The 18,008-nt window shown below is 34.9% G+C and overlaps 1 protein-coding gene across 2 annotated transcripts in view; it reads right to left on the bottom strand.

The window, feature by feature from the left end:
* The window catches only part of LOC110382348 (titin), a 170,686-nt gene that overhangs the window by 34,975 nt on the left and 117,703 nt on the right, over nt 1-18,008 (bottom strand). For both annotated transcript variants that reach the window (XM_064038742.1, XM_064038743.1), the window contains exons 4-7: nt 15,464-15,692; nt 7,939-8,097; nt 2,404-2,585; nt 472-643 (exon numbers count right to left, since the gene is read on the bottom strand). In XM_064038742.1, coding sequence (XP_063894812.1) covers nt 472-643; nt 2,404-2,585; nt 7,939-8,097; nt 15,464-15,692 — 742 coding nt within the window. The remainder of the gene's footprint in view (nt 1-471; nt 644-2,403; nt 2,586-7,938; nt 8,098-15,463; nt 15,693-18,008) is intronic.

Here is an 18,008-nt window from a genome sequence, read left to right as displayed (position 1 = left end):
CTGAAATAGAAGAAAATTTTGTATGAAAATTGAGCTCGGAACTACAGTTAATTATTAAAAGTTTATGTATTAATTATTGAAAAAATTTTATTTTATACAGGACCAGATTTTTGCAACCATACAAGTAGTGTGATGTTTCATAACTCCAAAAGAGAGAAATAAAAACAAATACTTGACATCACTATTGAATATAGAGTGATTAAAGAGGAAGGTTATATTATGTAAAATAACATACATTAAATAGTGGGGAAATACTATTATCCCGTGCAAAGCCGGAGCGGGTCACTCGTAATCTATACTAATATTATAAAGCTGAAGAGTTTGTTTGTTTGAACGCGCTAATCTCAGGAACTACTGGTCTGATTTGAAAATTTCTTTCAGTGTTAGATAGCCCATTTATTGAGGAAGGCTATAGGTTTTTTATCCGGGTTCAAATAAATATATTGTGTTAAAATATATTGTGGTACGTACCATGTCCAACTTTGTGGTACAAGTTAATGGGCTCCGGGCTCCTATAGCAGTGCTGTGGCTTGAGGTTGATGTGCCGCAGGTCTGCCATCATGTCTGATCCCTCCTGCAGCAGGGAGACCAGCAGGGGATCCGAGTCTTTGTCACCGTCGGGGCTCGCGAGAGCGCGGCGTTCCTGGAACGAGGATTTTATATATGTTTGAGATAATATGGAAATTTAAAATATGTGTCTGGAAGTATATCTTTTTTAAACTCAAACTCAAAAATGTTTATTCAAATTAGGTTGATAAATCAGCCCCTTTCGAACGACAAAAACAAGAACCAGCCCCAAAACGCCCCCTTTCACATTTTTTCTGTATATTCTTTTTTTAAGTAGGTACGATGTTTTTGAAATAGGCTGACCTAACTTAGGTTAGAGTAGCTACCAGGGTACCAGGGGACTATATCACATTGTATCTAGTCACGACTATAAAAAAAGTCCTCAATAAAGTTTCTTCCTACTTATGAAAAATTCAAAATGCTTAATATGTAAAATCGGCATAAGGCTAATATTTCACCTAAACCTTGCTAATATTCAAAACTTTTAATTAAAAAGTGCAATGTGAAATTATCACCATTTAAGGTACCTACTCTGAAGTTATTACTACTCTTAATAAATATTCCCAAGAACATACCCTTAAAAATCACATATTATCAATTCACAAACACAGCTTTACATAAACACTTAATTACTTTAAAATATAAATTAATGACAATTATAAAAGGAGCACTATTAACACAGTCGTGCTCAGCGCACGCTCGCGAGGAACTCTCTGGAAGTTGATACTACATGCTTCAATGGTTGTCATAGATCTTACAATGTTCTATGTTATGAATTTACTGAGTAATTAATAAATTAAAATATGTGTTCTTAGTTTCAAAGGAGATACAAATTAGTTTTCAAGCTTATCTTTATAGATTTGAAAGGGTTTTACTGGGACATCGCAACTGCTAAGTAATAAGACTTTTGCATAATATTTTCAAACACAGCGGTGACCATTAATATTTTCACAGCAGTAAGCTAAGTTAACTAAAAAAGCAACTGGACAGTATACTGTTTATTCAAGAGTTTTGATTAATACGAGATTTCAAATGATTCTCTAGGAAACAGTCACAAATTGCGTGCAAACATTTCTAAGGGATCCGCGAGATTGCAACCTTTGTGCCCGAGTAGGTCAACGCTAGCAGTTTTCTTACGACACGTAAGTATACTTTCTTAGACACGAAAAATGTTGGTGAAATCTAGTCATACAGATTCCAGTCTACATAGGACCCAGTCTATAAGATTGTTAAGTGAACAAGCAGTGGCAGTGTGCAATCATGTGTGACGCAGTGTCGAGTGTCGCCCTTGCGAGGCCGTCAGCGTGGCGCTAGGCTAGGCTAGGTATCCCTGCTCCCATTGTAAGGAACTGCTGCAGGCATGTGGGGCGAAAGGTCAGGTGAATTGCGCTATTGTTTGTAATAGCTGATTATTGAATAATTTTTTTAACAACTGTTTATTGAAGTATTTTTCAAAGGTGTTTGATCACTCAGAATATGTTATTTTGTAGGGTTACTTTTCGGCTAATGGAAAATCTTGCCTAAGCTAGGTCATTCATAAATATAAGTAGGTACTTACTGATAAGTGACAACATTTTTGAGTTCATATTGTGGATTGATTAACACGAATGCTACTGTCAAAGACTGTCTTTGAAGTGCATGAATTACATAGCTCTCTACTTGTATACAACTTGTATTTTCATACTTATTTATACAGTCCCCTTTTGAATATATAACTTAAAAACATTATCCATACTTATATTGACCCACTAACAACAACTTAAATAAGAAGACCCTGGGTTTAAGTTTTAGATGATGAAAGAACCATCGACTAGAATACAAGATAATGTTCCTCACCTCTAAATTACAGAAGAAATGTCCAATCTGTGGGTAGACAGTGGCGCTGGCCTTGCGGCGCAACACAGAAGCCATGCCTGACATGGAGCAGTTGTTGATGCGAGTGAACAGCACGGCGTCCAAGCGGTCCAGGTGGCGCGCGAAGTCCCACCAGCATGCTTTGCGGGAGAAGCCTCCGTCAACTGGAATGTGTAGAAGAATGGAGTTAGTGTTTTGTTTGTGTTGGTGATGAGCTCGTGGGTAAGTAAGAGCTGGACGGTTCGAATAATGCAAGTATAGCTTGGGGACCTATGGGTGATAATCTTGTCATGATTCCGGGTTTCGGATGGCACGTTAAAGTGGGTGGAGTCTGGCCCTCATTTAAACGTCTTTGGAAATTGGAGCATACAAAACCGAAACCTATTTTTTTCGCAATGGTCAAACCATTTATTTATTCGTTGCGTTCCTCGCTATGCTAAAACAAGGTTGGGCTAAAGTTTGCGACGAGGGGTTCCAATGTGCTCGTTATATGTACAAATGTGCCGTATGCTTCAAACTTGTTCCTTTGAAAGCATAAAAGACTACCCTTAGTAAGTACATATATTAGAACTTCCAGTCTAATACATGCTACTGATTGACAACCAAAAAGTCGCGAACTCTAATCCAACCCTGTTCTAATATACCCAATACCTATGTTCTAGTAAAATTGATGTGGTTGCTAGTCGTGAACATAGTCTACACAAAGCTTAACATAAGTAGATAGTCGTTGTGCATTTGTTTTCGTAACAAATGTCTAATGTGATACGAACAGGGGAGATGGCGTGTGTGAGGACTATTCTAACTAAGTTTATTTACTTGAATAGTTTTGTTTCTAACTGCAGGTAACAAGACTGTAGATTTGCTAGGTTTTAAACAACAACTAGACAATAATGTATTTGTAAGGTAAAAAAGTGTTTTTTTTATTGTTTTGAAGTTTTGAATTCAATTCTAATTGAAGAAATACTCCACAAATTCTCAAATTCGAAATTTTGCGATAATTGTAAAAATAAATATCACAAGGAAAGTTACACAGAAAAAGACATTCTCCGATAGGTATACTCAGACAATACGTGTTAAGTATCAATGCTAGATATACAGTTGTACACATAGAACAGAAAGCACACCCCAAAACGATGAGAAAAGCGCAACCATTAATCGAGCGAACAATGGCGCAAATTAACCACGTAACACGGTTCAACAACCACAAATTCGCATAAACTCAACAACCATATTCAAGTATTCACACGAACAACACCCTATTTTAATCTAATCACGTGAATACGAGCTCCCCCTTTCATTTGAAATCAGCATACAAATTACACAGTACGCATACATTGCGCGCTAGCATCTGAAAATACGTCGGCAAATACGATTCTAAAACGCAATAGCTTTCAAACGCATTCGAAAACTCACCGAACTGACATTCCAATTTAGAACTACGCTCCCGGTAAACAATAATCAGCCAGCTATTGTTTCATAATGCAATACTACCAATAAGGTTTTAATTCAAATGCGATCGCACTCTGTTTTTAAATTAAGAATAAAATGTGGAGTTTTTAATTGGGTGTCAGTTTGACGTGGCTCTTAATGGAGTTGGGTGCTGTCCATTTTATGCTTTTTTAATTTCCGATGTGACCTGTTTGGCTTTTGAATAATTTATTTGTTCTGTTTCGTGGGTAATGGATCTTTTGGATATTAAAATAAAATATGAAATAATATATTTCCTTTACAAAAAAAATCTAGGTTGTATAAAAAACATTGATAGCATGTAGATACTTGAACTATCAAAATATTGACACAAGGCAACTCAAACATGATAGATAAAATCGATGGACGGTTGATTGAAAAATAAATTGGAGAGCGAATGGGCTTCCGATGTGCATTTTTGTTTGAACTGAGAATGACGAGGCCAGGCCGCCATTTTGTTTGCAGATGGCGCGTACGACAGCTCCTGTAGTTTTTTTTTGGATACAAAAATAGACTAGGAAATCAATATTCAAGGCTATGTAAGAAATAAAATCGGAGGGGAAGTGCCAAAAATGGATGAATTATTTCCATTTTATGAATCTGATGTTTTGCAACTTAACTAACATCAATATTCCATTACTACATTTCCATCAAAACATTCCGCAAACAAAACAACTGAACTACGTGACTACATTAATATTCTAGGGCTATTACAGCGAAGCCTATGAAATAACAGTTATTTACCTATCTCCTACCTAAAATATTAACAAACAATGTTCATCTCTGATAGGTTATTCCAAGTTCAAATAAGAGAAAGAATTTCTTGAAGACCCAATTTTCTGAAGTAATTTGTCGATTAATAAACTGTCTGTGCTATCTGTGCCTCATGTATTTACTTGTGTCTAGATGTGAGAACTATACACCCAAAAAGATCGTATGATACTCCCTAGAATCTATATCCAAATCTTCTTGAAAGCCAAAGTGTAACAAACTGACACACTTATAATATTAGCCCGGATAATGTCATAAAAGAAAATGCAAACACGACTTATAACACCACTATTATATTACAAGCGACTTAAGCCAACGACGTGACACTTTGCATCTGTGTGAGTGAGCACCAATGTGTGGGTTTACTTAGTAACACGACGCTTGCACGCTGTCGGCCGTGACGTGACAAAAGGCTTAATGGAAAATGCTGTTTGTGGCCCGTTCCGTGTTTTTATCCCGAAAATGTCTGCTAAAAATAAGCGTGACATTATTCGGTTGCAGAATAATGTGGGATTATTACTGAATGTAGGTTGATTTTTGTAGGAGAGATAATGGTGTCGGGATAATGAGGTTGAATTTGGGAATAATGTTGGACTGTGTTCCGGGTTCGTGGCAAGTTCTTTTACAGCTAAAGAGTAAAACTGAATAACTAGTTACCTATACAATACAATACATGACTTGGTAGACAAAGCATGCAAAGTCAAAACTACAATATTTCAACGTAAGCCCACACACGGGCGTGACGGTCACGTTTCGTTGTATGTTTGCTCTATACGATGTCACGCTAGTGGCTACAATTGACACTGCGGGAACACGGCTTAATGGAATATTGTATGCAACTTGAAATGGAATAGTACCTATGGTAAAGCCAAAAATGTTAGAAAGAAAATAATAATACTAAGTTCATAATATGAATCTCAAAATGTTTAGATACAAGTAGTCTCAATGTAAAAAACTAGCCCGCTGTGTCAGGTTAGACTGAAATATGAGCCCAATATAGTTGGGAAAAGGCTAGGCAGATGATGAAATGATATGGATCCCAAGATTGTGGCATTCCGGTTTCTGTCGAAGCCTATGTGTGGTAGTGAATAGTAATTAATAGCCTAACATGACTTTTTAGAGGTCTTTGAATGCACATTGAAAATTGAATTATACATACATACGTATTTTCAAAGATTAGAGATTTTTGTTTACGTTTCAGTTGTACTCATAACTTATTCTTCAAACAAAACATCTCCCTATTACTTTAAAAACTTTTTAACCGATGACGTGGAAACTACTGACGTCATGCAGATAAGCCAGTAGCGTGACAACGGCCGGGTTTACTTAGTAACACGATAGCTTGGCTTAATGGAAACCACTGTTTGTGTTGCAGCACGGAATTTATTTACCTTCACCTAGGTATCACCTCATACATCTAGGTAGCCTGTGTTGGGTGAAAGGGTAGGGTAACTATCTTGGCGTATGAGGGTAAATATTTGGTGCAGTTTAGATAGCTTTCACTTGACCAACCATAGATCTTGTCTTGACTCTGAGCAAGATAGTTAACAAAGATATAATTGAAAGATTTATGCGGCCTTGAAACACTGAAACATGGCAGAGAAAGCCAGAAAAGATCCTAGGTCCTTGAATTTTGCTCCCTTATGGACAAAATAAAATTTAATGAGACCCTTGGAAAACGTTATTCATGGTCATGTTGAAGAAATAGAGGTTACAGAGGTTAGGTACAATTCCATACAACGTTCAAATAAATTATTTAATAATGATCCATAACAGACAGTAAACCTGTTTAGTTGCAAATAAGTCAAAACTTTTCTAAAATCATAAAATCCCAATCACAAACAGTCAAAAACGAAATTACCCTACAAAACAATTATCAAAACATCCCAGAAGATTCGATCGAAGATTCTATCCGCGAACAATATAACATTGTGAATTTGACGGGCCGTCAAGAACCTCTCGAAACACTTTGTACCGGAGACAGCCAATATTTCTTTGGCACTGTACCAAGTTTCAAGTGTTGGGTAAAGGCTTTGTTATTGTGTCAAGGTTCCACTTTTGTAAGTCAATTGGTTAGGAAATTTTATTTGTGTGGTGTTAATTGCCTGTACAAATTAATAGATAGACAATTTAAGGAGTGTTCGCAGAAATTCGGTTAGAGTGTCAAATATTCAGCTACATGTTGAAGTCAATGTAGCAAGTAATAACAATAAATTCTAGACTTTAATCAAGCTAAATTCATCTATAGCTCAAGACCCATAAAGCATTCCAACACTATCATTCAAGTATCATTCAAAAGGCAGTAAACTCCCAACAGTTTCTACCAAAATTCCGTCTCAAAACGTAATACTATAAGCAGTGGAAGCAACAAAAGAGTACTAAAACTAAATTGTAGAATGTTCAACATTGAACGAAGTACACAGAGTAATCTTGCCAATGTAACCAAGAGATGAGGTTTGGCAGCGCGCCAATGGAAAGCGAACAGCCAAAAAAATCCGCTCCGAGCTTCCATGTAGGTCTTACGTGGCAAAGTAGAGCAGTATTTACTGAACCTTATATAACTCTTAGGGGAATAGAGCTAAGTTATTTTTATTTTAACGGGATTTTTCTCGGATAAAGGTGGATTCCCCGAGGCAACATTAGAGTCTTGGCTCGCAATGAAATTTATCAATTAGATTGATTAAGAGATGGTTCGGAGGTTATTTCTTTACGGCTACAAAGTAACAGAATTAAGACAAGGTTAATTTGTTACAATCAAATTAAGAGTGTACTGAATTTGAGGACGAACCTTTTACTTAATTTTGTAGAAGCAAATGAGTACCGTCTGTTTGTTTTTTCATAATTTTATCTAAAGAAGATTATGCTTGTAACTCATTCTGTATAATCGTTTACGGACTATCGTGATAGTTTCTCTGATAAGCATATACTTAACTAATAGATTTGACAGACTGAAAATTAAATCCCATGGACAACTTTACTACGGAGCCTCGGAGTATCTCCAGCCCTACCCAAAACTCTAAATGTAATTATAGAAGCCCGCTATACTATACTAAATGGACACTGCTTCTCTGACGACAAATAGAAATTGAACTTTGAACTTATCCTACGTGGTTTTCTTGAAAAAAATATCATAATGACAGCTATTATTTTCACAGCACAAGTCCGCCCCTGTGGTCTTACGCCCTGAGATGTTCCTGTGCCACTCCCACTCCCACGTTGTTTCTTATCACTATTTGATTATTCTTAGTATGAACTATAGCTAAGTAAGTAAGTACTCACCAAGCATATTAAATCCATTAATGCCAAAGAGTGCAGCATCGCCCTGCCCCCCTGGGAACACGTAGAGCGTCGGGTGGCTGAACCTGATGTTGCCCACGACGTCGCTCGACACCAGGAGCTGGTCCAGGCTGGCTGGCACTATGTATGGGTCCAGGTATGCTGTGGAAGAGGAATAGAGGTTAGTGATCGTTAGTATCCGACTTCTTACTGTCGAACAGCAAGGCACAGGCCTCTTCACATACAGAGAAGGAATTAGCGATATAATCAGAATGATTGCTCACGGAGGATTGGTGAATTTAGACTTTACAGTACAGATAGAAGAATACATGGTTTAGTAAAAAGAAATGTTTTACTTGTAGCACTTCAAGCTGATATAACATTAGAAGAAGTAGGTAAAATTCCTATCGCTATTTCAGAAGTGCAGCATAAATATTCACTTAATGTAATGTTCATTACATAATAGTATTTTTTTTAATGCACAATGTAACTTTATACTAAGTAAACGAACTATACATAAAAGTTGTTGCCATCATAAAAACTACAATTCACATGCAAAGTTTTTAAAACGAAGCTAAACTTCCACTTAAAAACAGGGTTTTCACGACATTTTTATTTTCTAACGTAACCATTAAAAAACTAAGTCGGTCTCTCATATAAAAATTCTTTTAAAACGTTCAGTGTTTAACCGTGTGCTGGAAACTTAATTAAAGAACTTCATGTTTTGAAACTTCCGACAAATGGTTCGAAGTTCTAATGAGATTTTTATCGCTAATTAACGGAGGATTAGCGGGACAAATTTTTAGGACACATTTTAATTAGGATCCAATTAATTCGTTGTGAAGTTTATAATGAGCGTATTAAAAACTTGTAATCTGCTTTGTCAAGAGCTTATTTAAAAATAGATACGTAACATATTTTTTGTAGTAATTTTATCAGTAGATATTTTATTGTAAAGCTACTGGGCTGCTTTCAACATGACTACAATGTTCAATTATTAATTGTATCCTCAATATTTCCAGCGTAATATAATACCATATTTTAAACTTATAATTCACGCGTCCATATTTGTTACGAACCACACTTGTTACAACTGACATATTCAAACAACAATTAACAAAAATCCGGCGCATTCATCATACGAAAACAAAAAGTCATAACTCCTCACTGCGCGCATTGCATAATAGACCTTATGTTCACAGAGATTGGAGCTAAATCGCATTATTTAGGATTTCATAGCACAATACTGCAGGCTTGAATAGTACGGAGTCCGCTTTAGTGAATGGTATTCACAGCTCAAATGCGGAGCGCGAATAGGGTTATAGTTGCTATTGTCAATTAATCTAGGATAAACTTGAGGTTTTGAATGCTGGAATTTATGCAGTGAGCTACTAAAGAGTTAAGTTTTATATGCAATTTATATTTTGGAAAGGATTAATGTGAAAAGGTTGGTTAGCTTTTTAATTTCATGAAAAGTGTGGAATGTAGATTGGTACAGAAAAAAACTCTTTTGAAAACTCGTTATTTTAAGCATTTTTTGAGGCCTTTTGGACCAATTTAAGCATAGAATAGATTTGATGTAGTGTATACCTTTTACTTAAGTTTTACAGGTGAGATAATTTACGTGTTACTGTCAACATTCAAAATCTACCTACCGTAAATTTACCTAGGATCCTAATTTACCTATGTGTACTTACACAAACCCAAGAGGAACCTAACAAGGTGACATGACCTAGATCCTAGCTCAAAAGCCTGTAGCCACTTTCAGCCAATCAATGACCTGGGAAACCCGCCCGAGTAAACTACACCTGTATACAACGCATTTACAACTTTAAACCGTATGTGATAAAGTTGAAAATTGAGTGAAGAGAAACGATATGCTGCCATGGTACACCTGAGTTGGGAACGTACAATTTTGAACTCTAAAGTGTGTAGTATAAAGTTGAAAATTGAGTGAAGGGGAAATGTTCTGATGCTATGCCTGAGTGGTCAGGGTTTATTTGAAGGATGTTGCTAATTAATTTCCGTGTAGCTGATGTTCTTCGTGTTTATATAGCTAGATCTTGTAAATAGGTCAGTGTTGGAGAAATTATTTTCTATGTACATAAATACGGTTTATTTCAGTCAGTTGTTATGAAGAAAATATAGCAATTATTTGTCCTTAAACTGTTAGTAGTACCTATACGAACTTCTTGTACAGTTTTTTAGGATATTATAATATCATTGTGATTCCATTGAAGTGGAGTTAATTCGAATTTTGCAATTTGAGCAAGTATAAAAACTAAGTAATCAAGCTTCAATAGTCACTACGATTAACGATACTCAAAACTACGATTAGTAATTACTTATCACTGAATTTGTACTTAATGGTTTTCAACTTTAACAACAAGACAAAAGATTCAACTTTTTATCACCAACAAAGACCAATGACAAGCTTTGTTCTAAAATTAAAGCCCGTTTAGTTCAACAGTACATTGTCTCCACGTCAATATACCCAGATTTTAATTTCAGCAGACCAAAGGTTAGGCTATGCGAGTACAAACAATAAAATGGCGACGGCTATTGTAAGGCCTGACCGGTATCCGCTTATTGAAAATTCCTGAGATTATATGATGTGCCAATATACGCTAATAATATATTTGTGCTCTCCAATATTGGGATTGGGGGTCATAATAATGTGAATCAAACTATTGAGACGTGTAAAGGAGGAACAATAGAACATTGATTGTTGTTTGGTCTGATGTACGCTCATCATTCATTTGACGGCTTAAAATTAAGCTGATTTGCTGATGCAAAACTGGAAAATGATTGTGTTTGTATTTTGTGGATTGAGCCTGAATTTATAGAATCTACGTAGGTATGGTTAAGGTAAAGTTCATCATCATCTGCCTAGCCTTTTCCCGAGTTCTCGATTGACGAAGCTACAGGCTTGACTATCGTGAAATCCAGAGAATTATTTTATGGTGAAAACATGTCTGCTCACTATTAAATAGAACCCTTAATACCAGCATATTTCAAAAATGAAACTATTGATTTCAGTAGGCCAATAGGCTTTAAAACTTTACTCTTTACCAAAACATAAGCAAAAATCAACCATCAAATATTGAAACTGTGGAGTGTTTCGATAAAACTTGTACTAACCGATAGGTGTAAGTTGTGAAAGCAATTTAAAGTTGTAACAAGTTACGGAACGACCAACACACGGATAAATATGTATATGTATACAATGTTACATACATAACTTTTTGAGTGGGGAGTTTGATATACATTATAGGGCTTGTGTACTTAATTATTTGCTTATTTGAAAAGTTTCTTTGAGTGCTTATAAGGAACAGTAAGTACCTCGTTATGTAGTACGGTAGAACTTGATACCCTAATTTAGAAAGCGATTTTATCCTTACTGGTGTTGTAAAGAAGTAAATATGACATGATCGTGACCTATCCATGGACAGGGTCCGCAGGCGTTGCGTAGTAGCATTTACTTAGCCACGAGCTCCTCTTTTAACATTCAATGGTTATGTAAAGATTATAATTAAGATACCTTCTATGCTATTATGTTTACTAACCACTTGCCACGTGAAAATCAGATCTCAGAAAAGTTACACCACTAGTATACTTCGTCTTATTCAAATTCAATATCAAAATAAATTCAAGTTTTCAATAAAAATATTTATCTGTGAAATATTTTTCCCAGATAAATATTTTTCTGTAGGGCACGTCAGGAAATCTAAGACACGAAGTTTATTTTATTTTATTTGCCTATCGAAGGTCTCGCGATTAAATAAAAGTAAAGGAAATCTCAAGATTTGCTCGTTATGTCTAAATTTCTTTGACGTAAATCTATTTCTTTTGATTTTTATAGACGATTTAAAGGTAAAAGTATTTGGTTTAGTATTTATTTCAGTGTTGCGAGAGTTTTTATGATGACTGCTTTTGCGATTTTATGCTTTATTTGATAGGAAATAAAGCACTAATTTAAATACGAAGAGGTGTTTTATAGTCTTTATTAATTTTAATCACAATATAGCTGTACCTTAGCTTTTTAATTAGCTCCCTGTTAACGGAAAGTAATAACTATGTAAATTGTTAAAATACCAGTTATGTTAGTTAACAGAAACTAACAATATAAACTCGACGGTGAAAACTAACACAATTATTCATAGTTTAGACTGAGTTTTAGTTTCACAGCGAAATACTCGTATAACGTTCGTAGCTCAATTTCATGTTTGCCATTTTAAAACTTTTACAAATATTTTTAATGATTTTTTTATAAAAAACAAATTATAAGTAAAAAAGTATTTAACAAGTGCCTTTAAAATGATACTCGCTCCCGCTATATCTTATGACAAAAACCAGACATTACAAACAAGACAAACTTCACAGTTACTCAACAATTTGTAACTCGCCGACATCAAATTAACTCTCCACAGTATTTGTACAGCGTCCTCCAGGCCGAGTTATGACGGGGTTTTACCAGTTCTGACCGGTTTTTCCGAGTTGCGACTTGTTTTTCCGAGTTGCGACTTGTTTTTGCGAGTTGTGTCAAATGACTCTGTGTATGATAAGCGACCTCGGGATGTCAACAAAGGGAGTTTTTATGACTGTCTGTTGCTAAAAAGGGATGTTTGAAAAGTAAATTGTTTTATGAAAGCCGTAAAGCGTTTTGTGTTTGAAATTAATTTAATGTCGGCCTGTTTAGTGTTTGTTTGAGGATTTTAGAATGACGAATGTACAAAGCAAAAAGTTGTGGTATTATTTTTGTACTGGTGAAATAAAAGGGCAGGAAAATTACTATCAATCCATAAACTTTTTAAGCCAACATTTTTATAGTGATAGTGAGTTATAAAACCAGGCTATAACTTTTCAATAAAAATGGTTCTATTTATTTAGTAGGTAGTAAATACCTATAAAATCTTACTAAAAACTTTTGACGCATAATTGTCTAGAAGTAGAACAAAACCTGCTATTAAACGAAATTGTTCCTACATTAAGTTCTAAATACTTCAGTTATAATAGTTTGTAACACGGTAGGTCACCTAATTTTATACGTTTAAGTATTAAAGTAATGAAACTAGAGTACTAAAATTTGAGCTATAAAACTATAATTTGAGTACAATTTTGTTGCTAAGTTATATGGAATATAATTTGATTTTTATAACAAAATAGTGATGAACTTTTTATGAATAGTTTTGTATTTACTGGTCAAAATGTAGTCAAAATATTTATGAATAACTGTACTAATTTGTAAGTAAGCTAGGATTTTTGAGAGTTTTTGATGAATTAGGCAATTTCTGAATCCAATAAATTGATTTCAAATATTGTTCTACCAGTAGAATACAAGGTAATTTATGAGTGTCATAGGCTATATTTTATCTAAGTACTCGAAATACTAGTTCCCAGAAGTACCAGAAACCAAAACAGCTATTCAATTCTAAATCTGTTCTACATTCTATCAAACAATGTACAAACTACGAATATACATTTGAATATCAAATTGAACAGTATTGAATGTTACGCGGTGCTACGCCGTAGTCAGTGACAATCGCGTAGCACTTCGTAGCGCTACGCTGATTTGCTTGTCGTTTACAAACCGCTTGGCATTGTGAACGGTAACTGTGTAGGGTGACCAAGATTTTAAAGAAATATTTAGGATATTCTTGGTACTTAAATATTTTGTTATAATTCAGTTTATATTATTCAAAATAATTGTATATTTTGTAAAAAAAAGTCATAATTATTTTTCTAACACCACTTTTATGTAAAATAAATATAAATCAAACTTCGTCTCTAAAACAAAATCAATCTGTCTTCACCAAAATCCTTTCAACATTTACTCGGCGAAAGCCTTCGTTAAATATTTACAAGGATTTACCTGTATTAGGGCCGGGTTTAAACCGACGATCTAACTTAACACTCAGACGCCCACAGTTAACACTTCAAACCTGCTTACTAAATTTAATTCAGTGTAAGAGAGGTAATTGAGTTTATATTAAAGGTGTTAAAGCGAGAACGTGCTTTGTTTTTAGTCTGTATTGTGGGATTTAGAGGTGTTTGCTCGTTTTAGTGCCGGCTTAGAGCGTGACGGACAATTTCTAGCTGCAGAATTATTTTTACAATCCCGAGAGAACAGCAGACTGAAATATCTGTGATGAAAAAGTCAGCTTTTATTTATTTTTTAATTTTTAAACAGTAGCACCTAACACTGAATTTTAATTCAAATTTTGGCCCTTCTCAAATAAACTACAGTAATTTTCCATGTTTTTGTTCACACTATTGCTTTATAAATTTCTCTCTCTCTCTCTCAACTTATGAACTTCAGGACTATCCACCAAAACACACATCACAGGTACACCCTACCCATGCAAGCAACACAGAAACAAGCGGGATCGTTAGTGCAGTGTGAATGGCAGGCAGCGTTGCAAGTTGTTGCGCAAAGTTGTGCAAAGTTGCAGCCAAATAACCCCAGTATCAGTTGTGAAGTTGCATGGGAAACTAATTAACGGAATATTAGTGGGTTTCGGATAGTTTCAGAGGGAAGTTTTGGTTTTGTTGGCTTCTGAATAGTGTAGGGGAAAATTTATTGAGGTTGCATTACATTATTGCATAGAAGTATAGCAACGTACGGGGAGTCAGAAGCCAGAAAGCTTAACAACCAATATCGTATTACCCGGGTAATGGTGGAGGTTAGACAGGCAATCGCTACATGTAAAACACTAGTTCTCAGCTGCATGCGGTTAGACTGGAAGCCGATCCCATTATAGTTGGGAAAAGAATAGGCAGATGATGAGAAGTAGAGTAACTTCAAAGAGAAAAATGGGTCTTTCAAGTCATTTTGTATTATTGAGGTACTTATAACGTCAAAAAAAATATATTCCTGTGAATTTTGTACTGTCACTACCCATGCGTTAAGATCACACATACAATTTATTAACACAGGTATAGTTAGTATTCCGAGAATTTAATTAAAGCAATTAATTTTCCTCTTAGCAAATGTTCCAAGTTTAACAAGAAAGTACTCGTGTATGTATAATTAATCGAGTGTTACAGAGTAATCGATTGGTATTTTCTCGACTGAATATATCCGTAGGGACCTGATCTAAATAAGGCTTGATGCTTGATTAGATTCTTATTTTCTATCTTATCTTAGAAAAGGTTCCTGACCTAAATCCATAATCGGACAATGTTTATGTAAGTATTCTTTTGTCATTATCAGGCCTAAGAGGTTTGAATATACCATAGTTGGTTTTAGTTGTAAGGTCTAAAAATATATGTCGTATCATGAAAACTGTAAATGAAGTAAAAACCCTTCATAAAATTGGGAAGTTTTGACATTGAAATATTAAGTAGTCTTAATTCCGTCCCGCAGTTTCTAAAAAAGTATTTTTCTGAATAACCCATTAATTTAATTCCTATGCCAGATTATTCCTGACCCAATTGGTTCATTCATCATCTGCGTTTTTATCATCCTTCTCCTGGGTTCCGACCCTATCTCACACAGATGAATTAGTAAAGAAAAAAGAAGACTTACCAATAAAATCCTTGATGGCTTGAGAGCCAGAGTCCAATATATCAGTAGGGTTGACCCTAATCTTGCAGTATTTAACGAAGGGCATCTCAGGGAGCTTGGCCCATTCGCCCCCACCGCTGGTGGAGCAGTGAACGTCAATGGAGATGGAGTTCTCGTAAGCGCGGATCACGCGCTGAACCTCATTCTCTTGGTATGCGTCAGTGAAATCAGCTAGGGAAAAGGTCCCGTCCTGTAACAAGAGATAAGTGGTCAGAGTTGATTTCTAAGAAAAAGAAAGAAAAATATTAAAGGCATTCTTAAGGCTCAAGAGTTTTTTTGTAATGGTTGTTGAAACAATCATGATGATATCAGAATTAAGCTTAAAAAAAAGAGAGAGGGTCAGAGAGTAGTCATTTCAGTTGTTCCCAGAAAATTACCTCTTATAACTGCCATACTTGAGAAAAGTACCTACAAATCTTCCACATTACTAAACTGTATTCCAAGTAATACTTTAATTAGTGCAATATTAAAAAAAACATCAGAAGTCTCAATAATCCTTACTGATAACTACAATAATAATTTCTACTGCATCATCTTTATCTAATCCAGCATCTTCATTTAAACCAGAACCTACAGCCACTATTTCAATCCGACCCCATTAGTCTAAGGCTATCCGTCCATTAGTATCTGAGACATCTGTCGAACTAGTGATCCATCAATCGCTTGACATGTGTCGGGTCGTGATCATTAGGGTTATGTCTCTCGCTACTAGTCTTAGACGGGATATGTACTGAGAAGGCGTTGGTTTGGATGTGTCTTCTCGGATATTCGTATATTCTACTTGCTTTATCTTGAGGTTTTACTCATGTCTCGAGAGAAGTACTACACGCTTCCAAATATAATGTACAATTTTGTTGTCTGGTTCTAAATGCTGGTACATTTCTAATCGTCGTAAAGTTTCATCCAAATCAGTAATGCTATACTTCAATGTTGTCTTTTATAGTTCTCAGTGTTTAAATTTGTCTAGATTCTATAGAATATCTTTTTTGCTTTTTAATATTTTTAATTTTGACTCATTTATTTAAAACAGTAACAACCGGGTAGCTTTTCATAAGCAATTTTATGGTCAGAAATAATAGCGTAACCAAGTCCTCAGTAACAGCTTTAACGTCATTAAGTCAACCTTTATTACCTTCTGCATACAATTCGAAATACCCACCAAATCCCTGAAAAACCTTAACTACGGTTTCATAATATCCTTTATTTCTATTCACAGATCTTCATAATCCATTCTTTCTACAAAAGGATTACATTTTTTCAGCGCCATACAATAGCAATTGTTTGAAAACCAACGTTTTTACGGTTCACAGTTATTTAATTACATTTCAGTAACGTTTTCAGGCTTCATTATAAGAGCTTAATTAAAAATGTCTGCCTGCCATGTCAATATACTCCGAATGAATGAATTTTCAAAAGCGTCGAGAACCAATTTTGAGAATGTGATTTATTTAAGTGCTGTTTAAATGCTTTTGTCTTTTCGAGTAATTAATGCAGGTACCTAAAGTTTGATTTTTGCACGTTCGTTTTCTGTATGAATACTGTAGGTACCATTATTCAGTAATAAATTGTAATTTAAGGGTGTCTGCAACAAACTCTTTTGTAAAATCAGAACATTTATAAGAGAATCATATTTTCAAATTCATGGCACTTTATCAGCTACAATATTCAATATACTTCATGCTTCATGATTTACTACCCCGACCATATTACCTACCTAGGTAATAAATATATCTGCCATATCCCATTTCACGTTCCCTCTAGTTTTAATTTCCGTCAATTCTATCGAGGAAATATCACTCAGTACGAATCCATTAAAACCGCATTTTCGAAAAAACCTGCTGTCGGACTCGAAATACGTTGTGTCGGACTCAATTGAAATGTTCATTGGAAATGACGTGTGTTCGGATTGGTTTTAGGAAAATGCTGTGGTTTCGTTTTTTTAGTTGTGTAGATAGTTTTGCTGAATGGTAATGTTAATTCACTTTTTCTTGTCTGTCAGGTAAAACAATTTCGTGACTCCTAATTTTGCTTCAAATGTAGAAGAAGTATTCATAATTGAACACGATATGAATTAATCTAATAACTGTCTAATCTGACTAAACAATGTTTGAGTTTGCTTTATTGTCTTTTAATTAAGAAGCGAACAAGATAGACATGGATTTCATTTCTTTAGCTAGCAAAAAGAACAACAATTCAACATTTTAGTATTCCGTTAGAAACGTTATTTTTCATCTGCAACGTTTCATACCGCGAAAAATAAACAAGAACTTTATCCAATTAGGAAAGTCAAGAGTTCAAATAACAGCAATATTAAATTACTTTTGAAGCGAAGAATTTTCCAGGGTCTGGTTATGCGTACGAAGTTTCACTTTCACTTTATCTTAAATTTTAGACCCTAGATCTTACATAATTTTAGTGTATGTTTTTATATGAACTTTGTTTTCCCTGTAAAGCTTAGTAGGATTTCATACTTTGCCCTTAACATAAAACCTAAACCTATATTTAT

Source organism: Helicoverpa armigera, chromosome 17, assembly GCF_030705265.1.
Source record: "Helicoverpa armigera isolate CAAS_96S chromosome 17, ASM3070526v1, whole genome shotgun sequence".
NCBI classification, from domain to species: domain Eukaryota; kingdom Metazoa; phylum Arthropoda; class Insecta; order Lepidoptera; family Noctuidae; genus Helicoverpa; species Helicoverpa armigera.
The sequence above is the reverse complement of the archived record's forward strand: the minus strand, read 5'-3'. Positions and strand labels throughout refer to the sequence as shown.